Consider the following 25,958-nt stretch of genomic DNA (forward strand, 5'->3'; position numbering starts at 1 on the left):
CAGGCTCCTCTGCAGTGTCTTGAGTTGTGTAAGTGTCACTATAAGTGGCCACTTTGGGAAAAAGTCGAGGGACACCAGATTCCAGCTGATTTAATGTTGTGGGCAGAAGTTTTGAACAATCCGTTATCACTGCAAATAAGCATTCGACCGAAACTTCTGCACAACCGTCACCAAAAAACTTGCAGTAAAAAAAATAAGGAAATTAGCCACTGATACTGCATCATCCATACAGCCTCTCACAACAAAAACACACAGACACACAAATCACAACATAAATATCATCTATTGGTGAGAATGTTCTAAATAAAAAAAGAGGGAACCAAGAACCAATTTGACAAATGTGATGCAACTCAGTCACGTCTTAACGTTCATTTGTGAGCTTGTGCTGTGGTCAAAAATGTATTCACAACCCACCCGTCATGTCGTCTCTGCACATATATACATGTAAAAAAAGGACATTACAACACGTTTAAGTAAGTGGGGATAGAAAGGAGGACTAATGAAATGTGATGCACATTGGATTAATGAATAATTGTGAATTAATTAGTGAGATTTGCTGCTCCAGTGAGAGGCAGCAGTCCCTTTTCAGTTTGTCTGCCACCGGAAGGAGACAGCATGAAGAAGGCTCTGATTGGTTGATGCAGTGCTGCGGAAAGACAGCATATCAAGTGTTGCAGAATTTTTACACAAAACAAAAGGGCCCCATATGCCATGATGGAAATATAGATGCCACTCTATGTAGTGGCTCGCTGAATGAATGTCTTCGGAGTCAACATCTATTCTCCATGACATAGCAGCGCATTGCTTCTGAATTGTTTCTACGGGCAACAGACATATTTACATTTACAAGAGAGAGAGCGGCCAAATTGTTCCCGAAGCGACAGACTCTGATTCAACAGTTTAGGTTTCCTCCATCGCTCTGAGCATTCTGCAAATTGCCTGTTGAAATAAAGCGATGCAGCTCCAAATATCACTAGGAATTCTTCCAGAACCAACAATGGCTTTGGATGAATGGGTTGGTGTGCACACTGGCTAATCATTTAATAATGTTTCTCAATTTCTTACCATTAGAGAAAGCTACATTATACGAGACACTTAATGTGAATTAAAGATGTCCTCACTCGTTATGAAGGCTGCTTTTGGGAACTGACATAAAATAGAAGGCATTTCTTAAAAAGCCGTCTTTTTACTGCTCAGGCCAAGTCTTGAATTTGTGGATTGGCTTTTTCAGCATAGTGCCAAAGAGGCAAGATGCCAATATGAGATTTAGTTGTTTTTTTCTGTGTTTTTCGTTAACCACATGGAATTGTGTTAGCGGGCTGTGACCTACTGTAGCACAGATTAGCAAACGCTCGGCTCAAGCATTACAGAGGACGTCATTGTCAAACTCGGGGTTCAGTTATTCATCCACACCACGGCAGATGACTTTGTCACAGTACAAAAACACACACAGGCGCTGATGCTTACGCAGAAAGAAACGCACAAGTGCACCTCAACACACAACCAAATACATACGCACGCGACTTTGGCCAAGACAATGTCATGAGAGAATAATCCTAATAACAAGGCTGTGCTTCTGAGAAGTCGCTGGCTGGTGCAGATAACACACTATACATTCGGAGGGGATTTGATTAGAACTGAGTGGGTACGCAACACTTCTCCATCTTCCCTTTTAATTAAATTGCTAAGTTGCTGTTTCATATAAATTACTGCGAGGGCCAGAGTTCCGTCTCACCCCCATTATAAACCTTGGTGGAAAAAGCAAGACTAAGTGAGTGGAATGAATCATGTGGACAGGAGGCCCAGTGCACCAGCATGAATGCAGCCTTTCAGAGAAATATCGGTTTTCTTTTGTGCTTCACCTTGAGACGGTTTACTGGGCATCCAGGTTGTTCCAGTTGTGCATGAGACCTACTTCGAGTGCGTCACACCTGCTTACATGCAGAGCAGAGAGCTGCCCTCAGTGCAAACGAATGGCGGCTAGCCAGCTGCACTGGATCGCTTCTGTTCCTGCCGAGAATGAGATTTGACCTTAAACCGTGACATCATGACTACGACAAACGCTACCGTTGTCTCCCTCCCTCAGTCAGGTGAGTCTGTCCACTCTGGCTTTGCATCATCCGTCATCAGAGTTTTCCCCAGTGAGGAACCTGGCAGTGGGACAAAGCAATCACTCCAAACGCTTTTTAAAACTCTCTACGGAAAAATAAACAGAGTACTAAACACATTTAGGCAATCAGATGCCCTTCGAATATACGACGCACCTCACATAAACTGAGCAAGGGCACGTCAACAGGACTCGTAGTGGCTGCAGCAGGCTGGGACAGTTATTAGAGAGGCATTACCGGCATGGCACGGTTTTAGAAGGTGTGCCGCTAATACAGGAGAGCATTTTGCTGCTATTACAGCGATGATCTTTGGATTGTGAGGACTAATGGGCTTCAATACTCCACAGATTAGCAATACAACATCAATTTTTACACCTTAAAAAACGTAATTTTTCAAGTAAAAATGTCTAAAAACCTTTTTCACGCCAACATTTATAGGCTACTATAGGAGTCTATTTTTTGCTTTTTTTGCCAAAAGTTGAGTCATTGCCATTGTCATGAATACACAAACAAATGAGGCACACTCTGACTTTGCTGTGTTGACAAAATTGTGACAAATAGCGGAAAACTTGAATATTGTGACACATTGGATTTATAGCTTTTCAACCCACTGCTGACAACCTGTGCTATTGGTGATCAGGTTCAACTCTTTCCGTGGACGATGAAATGCAGCTGTGCCGGACGATAACTCGGCATTTTAAATCGGCAAAGTTCTGATGAAACTACTCCTTAAAACAGGCAGCTAGTTTTTGCCATTTGGGAAATATGAGGTACAGTTGTGCATTCAATGTTGAAAATACTCTAAGGAAATAATGCGTACATGCTCCTTTAAGAATAGCTGTCGAGTGGTTTCACCTTTCTGAATATTTAGAGTACAAGCAGACCTGAAATAAAACAAAGTGCAAACTCCAATCATGCGCTAATTAAAAGTTCAAAGTTACTTTCTCCTCGGCGGCCCGAAACCAAAAGCCTGCTCCTGTGCGAGGCTCAGTTCTACCTTTCACATCAAGGCACGCACTGGTGGCCGAGGACAGAAGCCAGTGTGTGTGTGAGAGAGAATGTAGCTACGCCGTCTAGTCTTACACCTCACCAGTGTTTATGAGCTTGGGTTGCGTGCATTCCTTGCGTTCTGTGCGATACTGGGTCTCTACTTGGGCGACACCGGAACCGAGATGACCCGAAACGTCGGCACGACCCGACTACAACCAACAAGAGAAACCGAAAAACAACAACAAAAAATTCCCATGTCACCAGCACGGCTTAAAGATAAATGTCACATACCCCTCCCTCCCCAAAGACGACGTGTTTACTGTGTAACTTTGTGAAAGTCACAGCAGCCCAAGCAGAAAGGTCAGCGGCGGGGTCAGGTTGTGTGAGGGGGGGCCTTCGCAGCAGAGTGCACACCTGAGATGAGCTCCCAGGCCCACGGTGGAGTCAGGCGAGTAATCTTTGCATTTCAACAGATTTTCTTTTTTTCTTTCTTTTTGTCTGCGCTTTCTTTCATTCCTGCCTCTCTCTCTCGCTCTCGCTCCCTCTCTCCTTTCTTTCCATCTGCCGCTCTCGCTCCCTCCTCGGGGAGAGAAAACAGTCCATTAGACGACTGCGCTGCCCCACAAATTCTGATTGTGTCCAGCATGCTCCGCTGCTTGTGTGTGGCTGATGTGTTCTTGTAAAGTCATAATCCAGGGTGAACTCCCTAAAACAGAACTTTTTCTTTTTAATCCTGCCGCCCGGCCAATATAAGAAATGACATAAGAAAACAATGTCTGTATGTGAGAGAGAGCCCTAACCCTAACCCCACTGCAGCAGAAGAATAGTGATGGCAACCAACACTATTATTCTGAGCTGCAGCCTCTAGCACCACAACACATTGCGTGAACTTAATATGGTAAAAGTGTACTACTGTTTCGACATCTCATCCCGGCCTGTATTACTGCTAAAGCTTCAAGTCTATTGAGCTTAGAGTGCAGCACTAGCCTACGTAGATCTCCTGATTGCCATCCGGGCCATTATCATTTGTCCGTGTCACAGAGGAGTTATATACAGTATCTTCACATGGCGAGCCAGTTGCTCAATCGGCGGAATAATGACTTGGAGAGGGGAGCCATTCTTGCTAATGTCTGGTCCTGTCATTAGTATTTATTAGATGCCCTGCATACATTATCAAACCCATTTCAAAGTTTCTGCGTGAGAAAGAAGTTTGGGCATCGGGGCTCAGATAAGCGAGTGTGAACATTAACTAACTAATGCCGCTGAACAACTTCTGGACTCTTTTTTTTTGCTACCGCACATCTGCTGCTGTTTTGGATACTGGGTTCCTTCCCGTTTGCAAATATGGCTCCTGATTAAGAGAAAAAACATTCGATATTGACCGGCTTCCCGCGCAACATCTGCTGTGTTTACACTCAGCCTCATTGATAATGCATCACTGCCCATTTCACCGGCGATGCGCCGAATAACACATCGACATTTGACTCGGGGCAATTAATCTTGTCATATTAGATAGCCCCTGACATTAGGTGTTTGAGATTCAGGCCCGTTTGAGGGTGCAACCTACATTCACTTTGACACTTCTTGACACACAAATCAATTTGCTCCCACGTAACCGCGGGTCGCGCACGTCTCACGGAGGCAAATGGCACCGCTCCAGCTGGAGACCTCTCCCGAATACTCAATGCATGATATTCTCTGAGCAACGGTGTCACACTTCATCACAAATGCAGGCAACACATTCAGCAGTGAGTGTTCTAAAAATTTGGGATGGGGCCCAGATGTACAAGAGACGATTGAAATTAGCCTCTAAATTCCCCCCTTAAAAAATGCTGAAGAAAAAAACAATCTACTCAAGTGCCGTGTCTGAGTACAATTTTCTGCGTGGTACTTCCACTGCCACTTTATTCAAATTCTACAGATGAAACAAATGCAATGCTTATGAAACAAGTATAATTGCTATAGTTTAAACCATATATTTAAACTATAGCAATTATTATATATATATATATATATATATATATATATATATATATATATATATATGTGTTAACATTAAACCATCTACAATAACAGTTTGTTAATCTCGTTTGTCATCCTGAACGTGAATTATTAAAAGATTCTTATCTGACACTATTTATAAAAATAAAAAAGATTTGTTGAAAAGCCTTTTTTTTCACCCACTTGAGCTGTTTTTGTTTGCTTTGGTCAAGTTTGCCTTCACATAGCTGCCATTTAGCTTTTTCAAGTGTTTGTCCATTACTATTGGTGCAGCAGTTGAATGGAGCGGAGCGGTGGCCTCGAAACAGCTCTGGTTCTGGAAGTAAATTCCCAAATCCCTTTCTCCACTGACATTTCAGAAAATCCTCATAAAAAGGAGTTTCAAGCAAGGAACCAGGTCGACCAGCTATGAGATTAATCGTGACCATTAAACAGTTGATGCTGAGCAAAAAATATATCGGAACATGGAGGAAAAGGCGAAGGTAGAAGACATCATGTTGTTTGAGTGACAGCGCTGCGCTTCCCATAAATCAGTGCGAAAGATTTCTTTCAGGCATTTCCAGCACTTCCTCTTGAATTTAACTTTATTGTTAATATAGAGTTGGAATATATTGTAGTTTTATCTTGTATATATGTGTAAAGTGTTTCAAATAGTGTATAGTCTAGTAACCTAGCCAATCACAGCTGACATGAGTTTCCCGGCTGCGTTACCACCGTGCTCCACCAATGATAAACATCACTATTTCCCCTGAGGATTGTGGGTGCTGTATTTCTCCTTGAATAAAACACGTTTTCCACACAGATAATATCACAAGGACTTGTGTCTTCTACAGGAGCCTGTTACATGATTTCACAATCTCTTAGCTTGTACTTAGTCTACATTAGATGGTTACAATAATATGCCTGATAATCAAATCTCTATTCAGAAAATGAAGGATTTTTTAACACACTGTTGAGCTCTATGAAAGTATCAAGCTATTTAAACTATTAATTCATGACATTTAGCTTCCCTCGTGCCACTCATCTGATACTTAAGCTAACGATCTGAATTATGTTTGCAAGCATTATCCATTTCGCCTATTAAGCCATTAGTTTTAACAGTTTCAACATCAATCATATAATATTTCCAAGAAGTAAACAAAATTGAGGACTAAACTGAAAGTATTTGTGCATCGTTGTAATGCAGCTTTTAATTAAAAAGAACTGCATATTTCTTTCTAAATGAATTGTGATAAAGAAGCAACAAGGTTAATTGCCTCAGAAAAAGCAGCTCAGTTGAACAAAAGAGCAATCAAACTAAAAAACATTTAAAAAAAGAACAAATTTAAGAACCATTACAGGCTTCTTCAGAAAATGGTTGGTCAGTCATTCACTGTCAAGGATTGTTCAATTTAATAAGATCTCTGATTTGCTTTTAAATTCATAAAAAAAAGCAGCGTAACAAAGTGTCACAGAGGGAGAGAAAAGCAGCGGAAAGGAAAAATCCTTATCGCCAGCTTCCACCTGCCTCAAATAGATATTACAAATGAGCAGGGATGTGATCACAGCTAAAATCCAAATAGGGCCATTAGTTACTACTTTTTTAAATCCAACACAGCACTTGTATCGATTGTTGAGCGAGAATCCTGTTTATCTCATGAACACAAAATTAAATCAAAAATAAACCTGAAAGGAATAAAGACAAAACTTGTCCTTTCTCTTCTTTGACAGACAAATGGGGCCTGGAGCATCCGTGGATGTCAACTTTAAACAGTAGCAGGGTGATTTAAACAGAGTCATAAAGATTTCATATAAAAGTAATTACAATGCTCGACAAGCTGGAGGTGGCTCTGGACAAAAAGTGCAGACGTTTTGTGAGGGTAATAAGGCAAAAGAGACAGATTGATGGGATGATTCAGATGAAAATATCCACCTGGACTTTTACAGTTTTTTTTTTTTCCTTTTGAATTTTTCCCTCTCATAAATTTCACTCAGCCACTTTGCTAACCGAGGCATTAGGGGAAAAAAGCCGGCTATTAGAGAAATGGCAAACAACTCCAGCATGAGTATGGAGGAAGCAGAAATAAGTTACAGGAGCATGGAACAGGTGGCAGGTAGAGTGAGGAAGGAATATATCGAGGAAAGGAGTGGAGAGGGAGACGGGGAAAAAAAGCAGAAGCTATAAGAGGGTGGGAGAAGCAGGTGGATGCCGGGGTGGTGGGGGCTGGTGGTGGGAAGGATGCTGGGAGACGAGAGGCGGTGACGTCAGGAGTGGGAGATGGGACTGAAATCAACAGACAGACAATTGCCGTGAAGAGGACAGGTGGGGCAGGGGGGAGGGAGGGAGGAGAATGTAGTTTGAGGAGAGGACGGTGTGGGGGGGGGGGGGGGGGGGGTGTAGATACGGTGCCCCCTCTAGCGCGGCAGAGAGCCGGGGCCTGCTGCTCCTTGGCTGCGCCGCGTCTGTGATTATGCATGTAGCAGCCGGCCTGTCAGGCTCCAGGTCCTGTGCCTGCGCCTCTGCCGCCGCCACTGAGCTTTATCTCCGAATCCCGGTGATTAATGAAGCCGCCGCCGCGTTCTGCACGGCGGAGGTGGACGAGCAATGATCAATCTTAATGAGCTATCCACCGTCCCTATATTAACTGCGGGGGGATGTAATGTATGGGGGCTCCTGGCGGGGGCTCCTCGCCTTTAAAATACGATAACGAGGGAGAGAAAGAACGAGGGCAAGCAGCTTTCCTTTCTCGCTCTCATGGCACACTGCTGCTAGTGCCCTCCCTCTCCCTTTCCCCCGCTTTCTCCTGAGAGGCCGAGCGGCACTAGAAAACAGTTAGACATCTCAATAGAAGCCATCCTTAGGCCAAGTTAAAGAGACGGCGTCGGGTTCCTGCTGGGCTTCATCCGAACACGGAGCCCAGCGGTCACCAGACCACTCCCGCCCCCTCTAAAACGAGATGTTTGAATCAATATCATTGATATGTAGGCCCCATATGGACCTGTGCGCCAAGGTTACTCATAAGCATAACGCCGTCATACTGCATGTATTAATTTTAGAGAATTACCTGCGCATACTGAGTCCACAGTGACAGGAATAAATTTCAGCCTCATTAATAATTTGCAACGTTCTCGGCGCTCGTGAATCCCATTTCGGTTCCCACTGAAGTTATCTAGAATTAAGGAACACTGTGTGAGAGAGAGAGAGAGAGAGAGAGAGAGAGAGAGAGAGAGAGAGAGAGAGAGAGAGAGAGAGATAGTAAAAAAAAAAAAAAAACTTGAAGTTCCATGCATTTCATATTATAAGTTAAGCCTGTTTTGGAATCATAATAACCCTGCTAATCCTGATGTAGATAGCTTTAAGATATCGTCACCCAGCGCAACACTGCGTCGGCTTTAATTAATTTGCCCCTGCTCATTCTGCGTGCACGCTGATCCGAGTCAGCATATTAGATATTACAAATTAAGAAAAAGGGAAACATCCCTATCGCCAAATTCAGTATATTTGTCTTCGTGGAAGACTTTTGTATCCTGTGCAGGGAGGATGCAGGCTGCACTCTATCAAGGTGGAAAGACAGATGCAGACCGGGGGAAGAGGGAGGGAAAGAAAAAGGGGAGGGTTTAATTAATGTGCATGCTATGATTAATGGTCTCAGTGTGGCTATCACAAACTGGCTGTGTTTTTAATAACTGGTTTGAACAGCCTGTCATGCTAACAGTGCGTTCCTGTGGTTGAATCAAAATGAATATTCATGCACCACTAATAATATTGATAACACTGCAGGCTCCTTGATAACTGCAGGCAGCTACTTTAGACGACAGAGGAATATCACCGAGGTGAGAGATGTGCATTCTGTGTCACTATTACTTGTGGTAACATCATAAACATGTAACAAGGTAAAACTATGAAAAACAACGACCTCTGATGAGATTTGATTAAAGGTCTTTGCTCATAAATACGACCTCACGTTGTGCCAAACACGTTTACACACAAACTCAAAAACCTTCGTCCTTTAGAGTTTTTGCAATGGGTTTAATTTGCTGCATTTTGTTTGGGATGGACCACCTCAGCCAATGACGTGGCACTTCTGGCATTCGTTTGGCCCAGACAAAATGGATGTGAGACTAAAGTGGCCCACTTGTAATAAGCAAATGTGGCCAAATTATCCCAAAACAAGTGTGAACCCTTTTTGGCAAACATTCAGTGCTCTAGGCAAGGTGTAATCTGGATGTGACCCTAAAGCGGCCCATGTGGTAAATGCTAAATATGGCCCAAATAGCATCTTTGATGGACATCGGTATTGCCATGGATTACTTGTGGATCAGGTAAACAGGAGTGGACAAACCAAGGGCGGTACCATGGAGTAACCACTTAGTATGTGGGCCAGATGACGGAGTGGCATTGTGGGCTGAATCTGGGTCAAAAAAAATTCTATGTGGGATTGGGATCATCTGGATTAAAGATATTTGTAATCTTCTTTTTGATATGCAGCCTGAGTGCCGGTAGCTTGTCAAACTGGACCACTGGCCTCCTGAAATAGACTTGGAATCGAACAGGATACATTTGCAGCTCCTGTGTGAGAAGATGAAATTCTCCTTGTTCCTGACGGCTTCTCAAGATTGAATCCAACCAATGTTTACTTTTCCTATTTTTAATAAGCGAGAGGACCACAGAGTCCTCCTCACGTCTCGTATCTTCTAGTTTGAAGTCTCAGAGCGAATATACACACATCCAACTCTGAGTTCAAGGTGTCTGCGTGTGACAATTTTAACTGGATGATGGATTAAAAAACGGAAAATACAGAATTTGTGTGCTAAGACCCTAAGTCTTGACAAAACAGGAACGTTATCTCCTTTAATTAAACAACACCAGCGCACACAGTGTGGCCTTGTAAACAGTCACTATCGTACTAATTTGGTGATCTATAATTTCCTCACTTAGCTGCATATTGCAGCGGTAACGGCTCTAGAACCAACACGCCGGTGGACGGTGTTTCCGCAGAGCCAATATGCTCTGTCCGAAAGTAAACAAAAATGAATGCATAATTGAAGTCGAAGTTTAAATAGGGAAGATGAGGCAGATGAAGCGGCTACAGCGGAGGAAAGCTGAGCCGGCGTCGGGTGCACCGGGTCCGGTCCCGTCTCGCCGTACAGCTAAAGAAAAACACTGATCTTAACTCGGCCAGGCATCTTAATTGCATTCACTAGCAGCTCCGGAGCGGCTCGTTCCCAAGATGATGGCTGATGTGAGCTGACTGGAAGATGATATTCCTGGGCAGAGCGGGGCGGCTGGGTGCTGCTGGGTGCTGCTCGGTGTGTGCGATGGTGGAGGAGTGCGACCAGTGTGTCCCCCTCTAGCACTGGCGTGAGAGCGTCCCTGTGTCTGTGCTTACACATGCCTGTGTGTGTGTGTGTGTGTGTGTGTGCGTGTGTGTGGGAGAGAGAGGAGCCGGTAAAGGGCAGTGAGGAGGAGGGAAGCATTAAAATGATGTTTGACATAAGAAAAGAGGGCGAAGGAGCCACATGCGCCGTGCTGCAGCAGGTGGCCCAACAGATCTGAAACTACAATCTCAGCTAAACCATCCAACCTGTACAGTGACTGTATTATAGCAGCTGCTTATTTATAGGCATTTACAAGAAGATGGAAAAAAAAAAAGGGGGAGAGAGTTGCCTTTACCACAGCTCCCAGCAGTCGTCTCAGCTCGGAGCTGAAACGAGGCCGGGAAAACAATATCAAAAACATAATTTGAGTGGCTGGCGTGGTTTAACAGCGGTAAAACCTAGAAACACAGTCTTGCATGTGTGGGAATCATAGCTTCCTTTTGATTACTAATGTGTTTTCTCCAGTCATGAGTTGCCTTTAAATGGTGCTCAATCACATTGTGCAGCGAGTGAGTCCGTCCCTGCTGAGCTCGGCACTAGCCTCCCCCCGGCAGATATTCATCAGGACAGCCATCGATTTTAATGACTTGGTCAATAGACACACGGAGAATCAGCTCTCAGCATCTCCCGCTCTCTGATGTTCACACTCTCCTCTTCTTTTGCCTCCTCCTGTTCTTTTGTTTTTCTTTTTTTCCTTTTGTGTCGTCTTTCACAACAACGCCAGACCTCCCACATCTCACAACACAGTGGCTGACAGTTGTCACAGCCGCGGATGGAGTGACAGATGTGGATAGACTACTTAATACCTCTTCTACACCAAAAGCAGCAGATACAGGCAGGTTGTATTGAACCTGCTAAGAAAAGGTGATTGACTCATTTCCCATTGCAAATAGAGGACTGTGTTCTTTTCCCCCAGTTTATCATGTTTGACGTCACAAATGTGCTGGAAACAAAGGAGCTCTCTCATCTCGCCGTCTTGCCAAATTAGCGAATTCACCCGAGTGTCACGTTTCCATCACTGCCGATCAGAGCTGATGAAAAACCTGCGTCTACGCGGGAGTGAATGTCGATTGAATCCATTCCCATTGCCGACTAAAGCCAGATGATAATGGGCGTTAGTGGGTTTTTTGACCAGTGGAAAAGGGGCTTAACGGTCGATAGCTTGGTAAAATCCTGTTATTATGATAAAAAGCAAGGTTGAGGGAAATAAAGAGAAGATGAAGACAAAATGTACTAGGGGCAGGTGGTGTGAGGGAAATTAACAAGATGGCAAGATGGCGAGTAGTTGGATGTGTGCACTTTGGAAAGGCAGGTATTAGGAAAAGCCCTGCTGTGGACGGAGAAACCAGGTAGGCAGATCACAGCTCAGTGACTGACATATCACAGTGGGTGATGAGGTTAAAGCTGCCTTCAAGCTGCTCTGCGTGAATCCTCACACATGGCCACACAAACATATGGCATGTGAGAAGATGTACACAAACACAACCTACACAGTAAACACAAGCCACAGACGAATATGACAAATACACACACACACACACACACACACACACACACACACACACACACACACAGCCACGCAGACTGAGGAGCACACAGTTGTTGATGTGCCCACTGATGCAGAGCGAAGACAAATTGCTCCCTTTGAAGGGAAAGCCAAATCAAACACGGAGTGTGATTTCTGTCACTGTGGTGCTTGGCTCTAAGGCTGTGAAGCTGACATCTGACCAAACATCCATGCAGTCACACCCAAGAAGTTGTGCGCACACACACGCACAGCGGTCTGTTGTGCAGCTGGATTAAGGGAGGAAGAGCTCTGTCAGCTACTCCAAGATCCAGGCCTTTGCCATTAAAACAAAAAGAGAAGTGCCAAAAACCTCTACTGCACATCAGTGCTTACGAGAGTCGTGGATCAAACTTTTGCTCATTCCGCAACACAATCATCCAAGCAGCGGCGTTGGTGTTTAAACTGCTCGTCTAATAATCACTTCCTGAAACCCCCCAGACGTGAGACGCTTGACCAGGTTTTGACCGTCACTAGAAAGTATAACTGTGCTGTCTCAAGGTGTGAAAACAACCACAGGCACAATGGACATTGTGCTGTTAAAGAATGCCTGGATTTGGGCCAAAGCATTTGTTAGATCTATTGCCGGATAATAATTCATCAGCTATTCAAGCAAAGCCCCACCTGTCGGACAGTGGCTACCATATTTATTCCATTTATTTTTAATATAAATCCACGGGTACAGCCACAGGTTAAAATGAACAAAACACCCGCCGGCAAAAACATTGACAGCTGCGGCAAAAGCAATTCAGAAGATCACAACTCAACCACCACAACGAGACGAAAAGGAGCCCATAACCCATTTCATGTGAGTGACATATGTGTTTGTATCATGTGTGTTTCTATGTTAATGGGTCTGGGCGGGTCCAGATTTGAGATAATTACGGGCAATGGGTCGGGTCCGGGATGGATCTTGGCAGGTGTGCCGGTTGCAGGTTTTTGCCTGAATGGACCCATGCAGGACTCCTGTGTGTGATGCGCTGGACAATACGAGCAATTTTATTACAAGTTACTGAAAAAAAATCCTGAAAAAAACAAACAAGTGTGTCAGTGACCAGTGCGTGTGTGTCCCCTGACTTCATTAGCTGCCTGTACTTTTATACCTGACATGAGCGTAGCCTGCAATCAATGCCCTAGGATCAAATTCGCCGACCTCACCTCAAGTCATTAGAGGACTGCAGGAACACCGACCTCTAACCTGCAGATGCTCCCCCGTCTTTTCACTTTTCTTCTGCCTTTACTTATGTTATCGGTCTCTTCTTTTTGAAAAGTAAGCGCAGAGAATTGGAAGATAACTGTTACCGAAGCGAGCCAGAATGCAGGCCGCGGGAGCTTCTACCCTCCATATTTTACCACTCTGCCGGTGCCGCAGAACAGTAGGCGCCCATCGCCACCGAGATATGCGGCGTTAATTGATTTGAAACAGAATGCAGAAGACCTGTGGGAGCTTGGGATTTGTGACTTCTTGGAGTGGGCGATAAGGCAGAAGGAAAGGAAGGAGAGAGACAGGAAGCAGCAGACAGAGATAATCAGAAAGATACGAACGCAGAGACAGAACAACAGCAGTGAGCGCAGACTGAGGGGAAGGGCATGCAGGGTGACATTGTTGTTATTACAGCGGCAAAGTTAAGTATTCCCGTCAGCCGGCAGGTCTGCCCAAAAGACGTCACGGCTGCGAATTTTCATAGCGCTCGACATTTTGCCTATTGCCACTGTCCTTGTGTTATTGCCCCAATGGCATGCTTACAAACGTTGACGCACTGGTAAACAGCGGTGGGGAAATACACGGTGGAGGAGAAGTGGGATTCAAGTGCCTCAATTTGCAGTTTGACCTTCATCGAAGGCTGCACCAGGTTTCAAGTATGTATGATGTCGAGAAATTGAAACGGGGATGTTTTCCCTCCTGCCTTTGAAATACAGCAGGTGACAAAATGTAACCATACGCACTGAATGTAATAAATTCATCTTCATATGAATCACAGCAATGCTACTGAACTTTTACAGCCCTGCATCTTTTTTCCTTCCCTTTCAAATTGGTCTTTATAAATACTGTAATTAAAATTTAACTCCAGATTCCATGGCTCGTGAGATGAAGGTCAACAAATTTTTGACATGTACATGGTTAATGGATCGCGACAGTCTATTCTAGCTCTCACTCGACGGAGACCAGACCGAGCCGACAAGCTCGACTAATTATCCGTTTCCACTTCTACCTGATTTCAATATATCTCAGGCAGCCCGACCAAAATAATTGCTTTTCTGCAATCTACAAGTTCATTTGCACACATTTTATTGATCAAAATGAGTCAGGAAAAAGAAAACAATCTAAACCTGAATTAAAAGCTTCATTAAATGCGAAAATTGGTCGGGGGATTGCGAGCATCTGTTTCCCCGCGCCCCGCGCCATAAACTCCAAGGTTAAACCAAACACCAATTTACGGCTCTCAGACTCTCAGGCGTGGAGCCGGAGCGGCGGAGCACCTTCACAAACACGGTGCGAGTCAACAAGGCTTCAAACGATTCCCAGAGAGATGTGAGCGCAGGGACTGAAAGCTCTTCCTGCCTCGTGTTTAGTGTAGGCCTCTTGTGAGCCTCGGAACTACGAGCGGGGGAAAAGATAAACCTGACACACTTCCAAGCAATTTCAGAGCAGCGGCGATATAAGATGCTGCCTTTGTGCAGCAGTTTGACACCAGAACGACATGTTCCTCTTCTTAAAGAATCCACTATACTGCAGGTTGTTAGAAGTCCAAGCACACTTTTTGTAACTAAAATGTTAGGACTTTAAAGACTCTTTTCCAACCTAAACAAAGAAAATGTAATAATCTTTCAAGATCTAGTGAATGCATGGTAAGTATTGAGTTTGAAAGCAATCATTAATTGCAATATTAATGCGGATATACATTTTCTCAGCAAATGCACCCATGTGGCACACACTGCTAGCTCCAGCAAAGACTTATTTCCCTGTTTCATGTATATATCTATAACACTTGAGTGTCCTTCCAAGCATATGACCACTTTTCCCTCCCACTTTTATGGGCATTTAGAAAAGACACAAATGATCTTTACTGTTGTCTGTGCTACCACATGAAGCACATTAGGTTTGTCTACAATATGTTTGTGACTAAGAGATCAGATTGCGTCTTATGGTGAATTAAAGCAGAGAACAAGGTCATTACGAAGGCCTCACATATTTCTTTCTTGCTCACCACACGAAACCTGAAATAAGGTTCCAATTAACACACACGCGCACACATGCCTCCGCCTCTCTCATAAATCAACGTGATGGATGGAGAGAATGTGCTGAAAGCTGCCTGATGAGTGGTAGCTGTGCCTGAAGGCTTTGCCAAGTCATCCTTAGTCCGTACAGCTAAACCAATAGCAAATCGATAGCAGCGACAAACTGAATGTCTTCAAAACTTTATCGTGTTAGTCCAGCGATATCATAATCACATTCTTAGTGTAGTTTAAAATGCAGATCACAGACACACACCCTACCACCATCACAATCACCTAGGTATTGGAAGTGGCAGAGATGGTCATTGATGTGGAATATAAAATACCCAGATCAGATTTAATGCCACCCCCTACCTTTTCCAAATATTTTAAGACCTTCAATATCAAAAAGTCAATTTAAGACGTGTTAGGATCCACAGGGTCCCTGCACATGTCTCCGAGCCGCAGCAGGTGAACTTCTCTACTCTCTGACCTTGGAGGAGCTCAAGTGAATTAGCTCTGGTTGCAAGTTGTATTTTAACAACCCCTTGCTCTGAGCGTCTGTGGCCTTGTTTATGACTGTTGGCATAGAAGCTGCTCTGGTATACAGGCAGAGGGCCGAGGCCTATGTATTTCATTCCAGCAAGGAGGGGTTTGGGTTAGGGGGAGGTCACGAGGAGTAGAGAGCTAAGACTACATTGATTTAATACCTGACACCTACCCCGGCTTGGATTCACTTCTGGGCTCAGATTGCAGAACAGATCTGCTTTGATTTAGCCACTGAAAGTTTGGCATGACAGGTTCCATATCTGGAGGAGAGCGATTCTAAAAAGAAAAATGATGAAAGCCTCCTGTGCTGGAAGCGTCCGCTGAGGCTGGCTGCGCTTACCTTTGGGATGTCCCGGGTCGCTGAACTCGTACTTCCCCCTCCCGACCGTCCGCAGCATTTGCAGCCCGTTAGGAGCGTCCTGATTGTCTGCAGCGGTGTTTTGGGCCAGCGCCGCTGCTGCCTGTCCATTGGTCAGAGGCAGGGCGGGGGGCTGGATGAGGTGAGAGGTTAGGTGGCCGTTGCCCATTACGCTGTGAGGGAACGGGTGAACCACGTGGTTGGCCTGGGCAGCGAGGATGGATGGTGCAATGGTGGGCAGAGCCGAGTGGTACGGAGGCATGCTCAGGACCATCGAGGGCGGCTGCTGTGTCGAGTGCGGCGTCAGCTGGAAGTGGGCGGTCATGAGCGGGTGTTGCGGGGGCACTGGCGTCTGCATGGATGCGGTTACTCCTATGATCGGCGACTGCGCGGTCACACTGTGGTTGAAGGAAGGCGGATGAGCGAGGGCGTAGGTGTGGGGCAGGAGGCTGGGCTGGCTCACCGCGGCTACCGGTGCAGCCCAGGACCCGGGACCTGATGGACAAACAGGCAAAGAATGGAAAATAATCTATATTATACCCAACTTTTACACCAGGAGTTCAGTGCCCATTCTAAATATCCATTTCAGAAGACTCTTGATTAAATGGCAATCTTGAAATGAGCTGTTTTATTTTTTCCAGTATTGATGCTCCTGAGCAAGTTTAGAATTATTCCTTGTCATAAGTGTGTCCCTTATTATTGTGTGTGTGCTGGACGTTGTGTGCAGAGGTTGTCATAAACAATCTAAGGTGCAAAGTGAAGTTAGAATACGTTGTGTTCATCTTACCTGGTTAATCTACAGTAAAGATGTAATATTCATTGTTTTTCATAAAATAAACTGAATTTTCATTATTATTGTTTAGCTTCTAACTGAAATGTTATATTTTCATTCATTGCATTTCAGGTGTGTCAGGGTTCTGTTAAGCAATACAAATTCCAGCATTACCGCTAAAAAAAAACAATTTTGTAATCTGATGAATAAATGAATGTCTGTTTGAGTCAGATAAGGTGAATAAAAAAAGAATCAAAATGATCTGGCGGAACAAATTATTTGTGCACCAGTTGCTGAGGAGTGTTGTAAGAAGAAGACGTGTTCAAAGACAGTTAGCACAACGGTAGGCAGGTAAACCATTGAGAGAGATTAGGTAATTTAGTATATTAGTAAACAAGTGCGGGGTTCTAATTCCAAATCTGGAATCAGATGATTAAAGAGGGGAAGAAAACCACAGTGGAAGATGGCACCACTCCACACCACAACTGACTGTGTGCTGCTCAGCTTCGGTCAGAGTTTGTTTATGACTCGTGACAGAAACACGAAGATTAGAAGCAATGTAAAGATCTGCACACAAGATCAACACTATAATAAGATTGAACTATTTGTTTTTCCGCTGGAGGAACAAATGCTCTACCGAAAGTAAACTTGCTCAGTGCATGTGGCAGTCTGCACTACTATCTGCGTTGGAGCCTGTGTTTACCCAGACACTCTGAGCCAATCATTTCCCTACCCTGAGGCGTTGGATGCTGAGGGTGTGCTGGGAAGACGTGGCCATATTGGACCTGAGCGCTGATTCCCTCCCTCCTTCCCTCCCTCCCTCCCTTCCTCTCTGATTTGCTCACACCCCCATCTCCCTCTGCTCCTCCTGCTATAGCCAAGCTCCAAAAATAGCCTATAACTCTGCCAACGGGCCAAAGGCTAAATCAAAGCATGCAAAAAGCTAAGTAAGAAAAAAAGAAATAAGCCCACGTTATTCATATTACTAGCCTCGCTAGTACAATAGTGAGAGGGACGGAGAGGGAGAGAGCGATAAAGAGCGACAGAAGAAAAGAAAGAAAGAGGAGAGAAGAGGGTGGGAACGGGAGCCTCGAGAGGAGAGGCCAATTCAGTTCACTATTCACATGTCATTGAGCTAATCGGCACCGTACACAGTATTTCACTTGCTCTTTTTTTGTAGCTCATCTTGATAAAAAGCGTTTCAAATGGGCTCATATAATATATTCATATCACATAATCATTCAAGGTTTTACCACAGCGGTGGCATTCATTAGAAATTAGTACATACACATTCTATGTGTCCTCCAGTTCTATGTTCTTGTCCTTCAACGTTACATCTTTTACCAGAGGAAAATAATAATTAGGGAGACATTTCATTATGATGACCCAGCAATGATCGAGATGTATAGGCATTACCTGCGAAGTCAACAAAATAAAGGTCATGGTTTTGAATTAACATGGTATCTTAAAGTTGCAAGTTTGCTTTTAAAAGCGAAACATTTTATATGTATTTACTCCCCAATTGACTTTAGCCCAAAACATGGAACCAAACTATTTTCGTACAAGGCGTCTAAAGTCAAAACAAAACTTATTTTCCAAAGTCAAACTTTCTGCCACCGACACAACAGTGAAGTTTCCGTTGAATGAAATCGTTGATTAATTCTGGCACAGTTGGCAGAGAACTTTCTGGCAACACAGCTCAGTGAAGTGTGGAAGGGAGCTGGCTTCGTTGCAAACGCCAGTCACAGTTCGGAATAGCGCACACACGCAAATCAATATGCAACACTATGCTCGGATTTGAGTGTCATATGCGACATCGTGCCGGGTCGGTGACATCTCACTCTGCTCGCACCTCAATCCACGCTGCAGTGTGTGTGTGTGTGTAGGAGCTGCGGCAGTGGGAGGGGTGAGCTGGGAGCGCAGTCTCGCTCAATTACACAATATAGGGTCTCAGGATTGTCATGCCCTCAATGCACAGCAGGGGGTCTGTGGCCACACAGCGGGAGGGAGCACAACAGGACGGCAACGGCAGAGCGCCACATTGTCACTATCACAACCGCATCATTCCATCACAGGAGCACCTCCAAATGCTTCGTTTGGCTTTGTAAGATATCTGCGTTATGATTAGGCGGCGAGCTGAAAAGGCAGAGTCGAAACGTGTTTTCAGCGTGATGCTTTGCTGCCACAGAGTAACAGCTGTCTGCAATCTGGATTGGTTGAGCCAGAACATCCACTGGAACAAGCTCCGCGCCAGCATTATTCTTGAATGAAACCGATTTGTGATGAGCAGAGGGAGGGGGAAGGAATGAGTAAAAAACTTCAACATTAGCTTAACTCGTTAGCGTTAGCACACGACCGCTCTGTACACGTTTTGAAGTGGCTTGGACAGAATAAGGCCGACGTCTAAATTAGACCTGGTGGCGACTGTCAGAGTTTCACTTCATAGGTTTAATTTAGACTAAATCAGCTTCAGTTAGTGACACGACAACATTAACAAGGACAATCCAATGAGAGCAGGGTGGTGGTGGTGGGAGGCGGTGCGGCTGGTGAGGGAACAAAATAGATGAATATCTTCACCCTCTTTTTAAACTCCTTAATATCAGTGATGCTTCTATAATTATATGTATAACTACTCTGCTGTATGTAAAGATGCCGCTTGTGTACGTGCATTATGCATGACTGCGTATGTAAAGTATGCATGTTGAGAAGGCAAGCGTGTGTTTTATGTAGGGCGAGGTAGTTGCCTCATTAGCATTGGAGGCTAGCGTAGATGGCCAGAGCAGTCTCGGGTGAGCGTGTGTGTGAAAGTGAGTGCTCCATGCACAGGGTTAAATCTTCCGTGTGCAGGCATACAGATGATGCAAAACTTGTATCCCCTTAAGCTTCCATCCTGTGGAACCAGTGGATGTGTGAAGGTGTCTGTCAGTACTTTTGCATGCTTGTGTTAATGTGTGCTTGTGCGTGTGTGCGTGTGTGCGTGTCTGTGTGTGAGATTCATTACCGTTGGGCTCGCTGTCTCGATGTTGCTTGGCAGGGGGCTCATCGGTGTCCCACGGTGTGTGCTGGTTGATGGGCGTCTGTCCCCACCTCACCCCCGGAGCCAGCAGCAGTCCTGGGGTCTGGTTGTCTCCGGGTGACAGACCAGAGACCTGCACAGCAGGAACAGAAAATAACATCACTTATTAGAGAATCATATGAGGGGAATAACGAACACCTAGAGAAATATGCACCTTTTAAACCATTTACCCAGGGTAAATAACCCTAAAATCAATGTCATCAAGAACTGTGGTTTAAGTACAATAGTTAATTCATTAGATTGAATGAAAACAACGCAGAAAATCCCAGCCCTCTGAATTGTTCTTTAAGGTATTGAAGTGAGAATGATGGAGCTTGGCGTATAATCAGCACTGAGTGACTGAGTGCTGATTACAGCCTATATATAATGAGAACCAGGGGAGAATCCTGTTTACGTTCTCAAGAGTCTGTGGAGAAAGACCAGTATTTCTCTTTTTAGAAAGTAATAACAATTGACTTTCTAGCGTGGAATCCATTCAAATTCAGAAACCTCTCCTCCCCCCTGAGATCTGTTCATCTTAATTTTTGCAATGAATTAAACATTGTGTTAATTTAGGGGAGACGAGTAATTCTGATCACAAATGCAGCAATTGAGTAAACAGAAAAAATAAAAAAAAATAAAAACGAAGGCTAGGTGACAATAAATATATATTGTTTATTTTTACAGACGGGTAAATTCCTTTCAACTTCACCAAACCAAAATGAGAGTTCTCTAAGCCTTTCTTTGGAGCCATATCTCTCATATTGCTGCTCTGGTAGGGGAGTAAGAAATGTTATCGGGCAAGCACAGGCTGATGAAAACACAGGGTTAATCACCACTGGACCCCCGAGCAATATTTGCTCTCCCTATCTGCAGCTTGGAAGCTGGGCCTAACAGCCAGGCAGGAGCGAGGGCAGAGCCAAGCCTGATTCCCCCTGCTCACCCCAGCCGCCCCCCAGAGTTAATAGAAAGGACCTGGTCACCGGGCCCCTCCTGCGTCCTCCTGCCTGATCCCTGCATCCCTTCAATTCCATTATCCTCGCTGACCCGCCATCCACTTCATCAAGCACGCCATCATGCATTCCAACAGCAGCGCCACCGGAGCCCAACAGACTGGGAGCTCACTGCATGACAACAAAACGGCGATCCAAACTATTCACATCACAGTGAATTAATGTGCAGCTTTGCAAATTGGATCACAGCCATTTCTGGAGAACCCAGAAATGCAGCACCACAGTTTCTGCCTCCAACAACAAGTGAAGCTCTTTACAAAACATTGTTTTCAGATTTTATATAAAGTCACTGTGACCTTTGCCCACCAAAATCAAACCAGTTAATTCAAGATTTTAAGAGAACCAGTGTGGCAAATTTGAAAGAGTCTGTGGATGAGAAATCGCATTCACAAGGCAAAAAAACGTATTTGTAAGGCCACCTTAACCTTTAAACAGCCAAATTGAATCAGTTATCCTTGGGTACAGTAAATGTTTATTCCAAATTTTAAGAGGTCCATTCAAGGCGTTCTGGAGTTTTCACATTCACAATAATGGGACAGGCGTAGATACGGACTGACAGATGCATGTATGGACGGACAACACGCAGAGCACATCTGCTCTATTAGTTAAAAATAATATCACAATAGCAGATAAGCTCAACGAGTGTCCCTCGATGAATCCATGGTGAAAGTTGCCTGACAGTTTGTAAGTGCTGGAGGCAAAGAAGGAAATCAAAAAAAAAAAAAAAGAAAGCGAAAGGGAAACATCTCAAGGCAAAATAGAAAACAGCTTGATGGAGTGGGAGAGTGACGCTGGGTTTAGAGGGGAGACAGCCTGTCAGGCCATTTTGTCCAGCTCCAACCTGTCGACTTCAGACAAGAGAAAACTGAGATGGTTTACTCAGAGAATGCCCTAAGCGCTCAATTCCATCCCAGAGCCCTGGAGACTTAGGGGAGGGAAAATCCAGAGCGTTTTCAAGGTGAGGAGTTGCATTCTGCAGCCTTCCATTGTTATAATGAGCATTTTGCCTCCTCTCCTCCGTGCGCTTGACTGTATTCCACTTCAGCCACGCTTCGCCCTCCCCTCTACACTGGCAACTCCTCATTAACTCACAGCGTTGACTCTTCTTCTCTCCTTTAGCCCTGCACCCGCCTTATAATACACTCTCATTAATACTCCCACCCATTTACCCAAAACAGAGAGACACAACTGTCTCCTGTGCTGAGAGCCAATCCATCTGTCATAGTTTTTAGTGCACCGGGGGAGAAAAAAAACAAGAAGAAGAAAAAAAGAAATGGTTCTTTCTCAGCGCCATCACATTGACAGCATATCAACTCGGCTCAGAGACAATCCCAACTTGGAAATGATCAAGGTTGGATAGAGAATACACACACGGTCACATACACAGACACACAACAGAAGTATGTTTGTGCACTGAGAGCGGGTGAGAATACATGTGAGCGCACACGCAAGCACACACACACACACACACACACACACACACACACACACACACACACACACACACACACACACACACACACACACACACACACACACACACACACACACACACACACACACACACACACACACACACACACACACACACACACACACACACAGGAGCCAGGAGATATCAGACGGGATGTTTATTAAGATGGCAGACTCGCTGCAGGCAGGCAGGAAGGTACCATAGGTTCTGGGACAGCGCCTGCCATTTTCCCTCAATTTTATTTGCGCTCCCCATTTCCAGTCCCCTCCTCCCCGGTCGCCCATTATCACCGGGCAGCAGATGGTTTCCTCTGACTCGACAAAAAAAAAAAAAACGTGCCGGAGAACAGGGACGGGAGCCAGATAGATAACTTGCGAGTCGTGCCAAGCCGTTCCGTGTTTGTTGTGGAGCTGGCGGGGGAGGAGGGATGGGGGGTGGTGGTACTGTACGCCACATCCGTGCACATGGACCACATACTGCCAGTGTGGAATGTGGCACTCGCACAGAAAGGTGCAAGCATGTTTGGATGCACACATACATACCTGGACACATGAATCTGAAAATAGCTGCATATAGAGAAGGCTTGGGTAGAGAAGACTGGCACCCGTTCTTACATGGTCGGTATCTAACAGACGGAATCACGATGCCGATTTCTGCATTTCGACATTGCCCTTTTTAGTTAACACGACAACACACGCTGTACATGGCTCTGACAGCAGGTTAGCCTACAGTTAGCTGTTGGCTGCGTCAAACTGGAGTCGACAAATGCCTGAAGCTAAGCGGTCTTGGCGGTATTTCATTTTTTTTTTTCAATCAATCTATGACATGTATTGCTCCTATTCAAGAGGATCTTTGTGATCTTGAATAGGTCCTCTCATCCGATTTGGGTTATATGGACGCGTGTTTTATTTTGATAATCATTTCATGTGTCGATTACTTCTTTAATTATTTCATCTACTTTCATTGAAAAACATTCATTTTTGACTTTGGGTACAACACAAACAAAAGCTTCCAAAAACGTTTCAATATTTTACGAGGAAAAATGTATTAATAATTAATTAAATTGCCTATCAAAACCATTTTATCATTAAATTGATTAATCAACTAAATGTAGAATTCGTTATTTTCAGAAAACGCTGTTTCCATCAAGTAAATGTTTTTAAACTAGAAATGCACAAGTGATATTCTAAACATCTACTCTTTTTAATACTGTAAAGCACTATGAAGAAAAAATGTAATCTCAGAATCTGAAGCAGCTATCCATCTGCTTCTCCTGCACAATCCCACATGCCGATACACACGAACACACACACATATGCACACGCAGCAAAAACCCGGAGCATCCTTCTCCCCCCTCAAACCTCTGGATGTTGCAGACATGTCAGAATCTGTGTATCGAAGAGAGGAAGATAAAATCAAGATGCATCAGGCACTAAATATAAACCCGCCCTGCTCCGTCCGGGGCAGCGGAGACAGCGGTCTGATCCTGTCTGGCGGATCAGCTATTTCTCTCGGACGTGGTGAGCGCTGACAACTGTCACTATGCGAACTCTGCCTTCCTGCGATAGCCAGCAGCGTTGTTGTGCCTATATCAGAATCCTCTTTGCCACTGGCCACCCATCTGCTGTGAGCGCACACAGGAGGGGCCTTGTGTTGATCCAGGGCTTCGGTTGCTTTGAGTCATCCACAACATCCACATCCAAACAAAGCGAAAATGTTTGCTTGTGTTTGCCTTCAAATTTAGTTCGAGACAGCCCTTGTCTGCCCGTGTGAGTTATTGCAATGGTTCGATCCCACAATAGCACAGGGCGGGAACCCAGGGTCTCCACAGGATGACAGGCACCATGAAGGTTGTGCCTGAGCTGCAGCTCTTTGCATCTATTGCGTCTGTGCCACGGGTTGGTAAAGCAAGAATCTGAACGTATACCCGCTCCCCTCCGGTTAGGAAGATGGCTTCCATTCTCCCCAGAGAAATTACTTTACTGCTCGTCAAGAAAGAGAAGAGGGAGAGAGACTAGTGTGTCTACAACACCCAGGTCCCATTGCGGTAAACAACGTTACAGCTCACACTGATCAAATCAACTAACTGCTATGAGATTTAATAACAGGTCTGGGTGGGGGGCTGAAAAAGGGCTGGAGTGGGAGCCAAGCTGGGTTTTGAGAAAGCGGGAGGAGAAGGAGGAGAAAAAGAGGATGGTTGAGGGAAAGCTGGGGCCTCACACACACACACACACATACAAACACAAAGAGCAGGGTCACGAACAATAGCCCAGTGAAAAGCTAATCTCGTGCAATGTCATTAGAACGACTGCCAGACCCAATGAGATAGTAATGCGCAGGGTGAAGTCCGGTTGATTATGTTCTACCTTTTAAAGTTCAGTGTTTCTCCGGTTGCATGGCTCTTTACTCACCAGAGGAAAACAACAGACCTCAGGCGAGGAGGAGGTTCAGCGTGGTGCGGTGTCAGTCAGCTGACATCGTAATCAGGAAGGTGTGTTAATGGGCACATGTTTTCCTGATAGGTTTTTTCCGTTAATCTACCGTGACCGGGTGGACGTGGGAATCTTTTTCTGGATTCCCTGGTGCGTCCACAGTGGAGCCGCCATTATTGTGCAATTTAAATGCATACGAGAAAATGCCCCTCCACAATCAGCCGGCTATCTCTGGGGAGACGCACACACACAAATTTGTATCATAATCAAAATTTCAATAACAGCAGACACCGCCACGCCTTGCTGTATGGCGCACGCCTGTAAAATAATATCTCACAGTGATACCACACCGTGAACAAATTATGAAAAAACACAGTATGTGCGGGCAGGGAAATGAAATTCAACCCCCGACAGAATGGCTTTTTCTTCCCTTTGGCCAGGCATGGACAGATACAGTGAATTTGGCTGAGATGTGGAGGGTGATGGAAATAATGGCTTTCCTCAGAGAAAAGGAACAGAGAGAATGGCAGAGGAGGAAGGAGTGAACGATTGAGAGGCAGAGTAAGCCACAGCCATCCATCACACAGTCTTGTATCATTGTCTCTGACAGATCATTTTCAGCTTTTCTAAAACGGAGAGCGAGAAAAGAAAAAGCACCAAAAAAAAAAGCACCCAACTCCTTTTTCCTTCCCTGGCTCCGTGTAGAAAGCTCCAACCCGAGTGTGGTCCGAAACTGACCAGGAGCGTCAAGGAGCGCACGACTCATTCTCTGTTCGGACATTATTCACTTACTGTATAGAGGTATCTCCTGTCCATGACAACGAGCTGACACCTAAATGAGAAGTGGATTCGATCCGGGCTTCTGTCATAATGGTGCTGAACGCCGGAGCAGAACCACGGGGCGGCTGTGTCCAATCTTTTAGACTGGAACATAGCAGAGCATCTCCCAGGTAAACAAAGAGACTACAGCCGCCATTTTTTTGGCAGCCATCTTAAAATGCGGTTACACCGAGAAGCCGAAACAGTGCGGTGCCACCGACGGAGAAAGGCGCGTACTTCAGTGTGATG

The 25,958-nt window shown here is 44.9% G+C and overlaps 1 protein-coding gene across 1 annotated transcript in view; it reads right to left on the bottom strand.

The window, feature by feature from the left end:
- The window catches only part of LOC128460258 (kelch-like protein 29), a 146,652-nt gene that overhangs the window by 89,668 nt on the left and 31,026 nt on the right, over positions 1–25,958 (bottom strand). The window contains exons 2-4 of the mRNA XM_053445355.1: positions 21,522–21,536; positions 19,918–20,065; positions 16,127–16,639 (exon numbers count right to left, since the gene is read on the bottom strand). Of these exons, the coding sequence (XP_053301330.1) occupies positions 16,127–16,639; positions 19,918–20,065; positions 21,522–21,536 (676 nt within the window). The remainder of the gene's footprint in view (positions 1–16,126; positions 16,640–19,917; positions 20,066–21,521; positions 21,537–25,958) is intronic.

The sequence above is a fragment of the Pleuronectes platessa genome, chromosome 17 (genome assembly GCF_947347685.1).
Source record: "Pleuronectes platessa chromosome 17, fPlePla1.1, whole genome shotgun sequence".
Lineage (NCBI taxonomy): Eukaryota > Metazoa > Chordata > Actinopteri > Pleuronectiformes > Pleuronectidae > Pleuronectes > Pleuronectes platessa.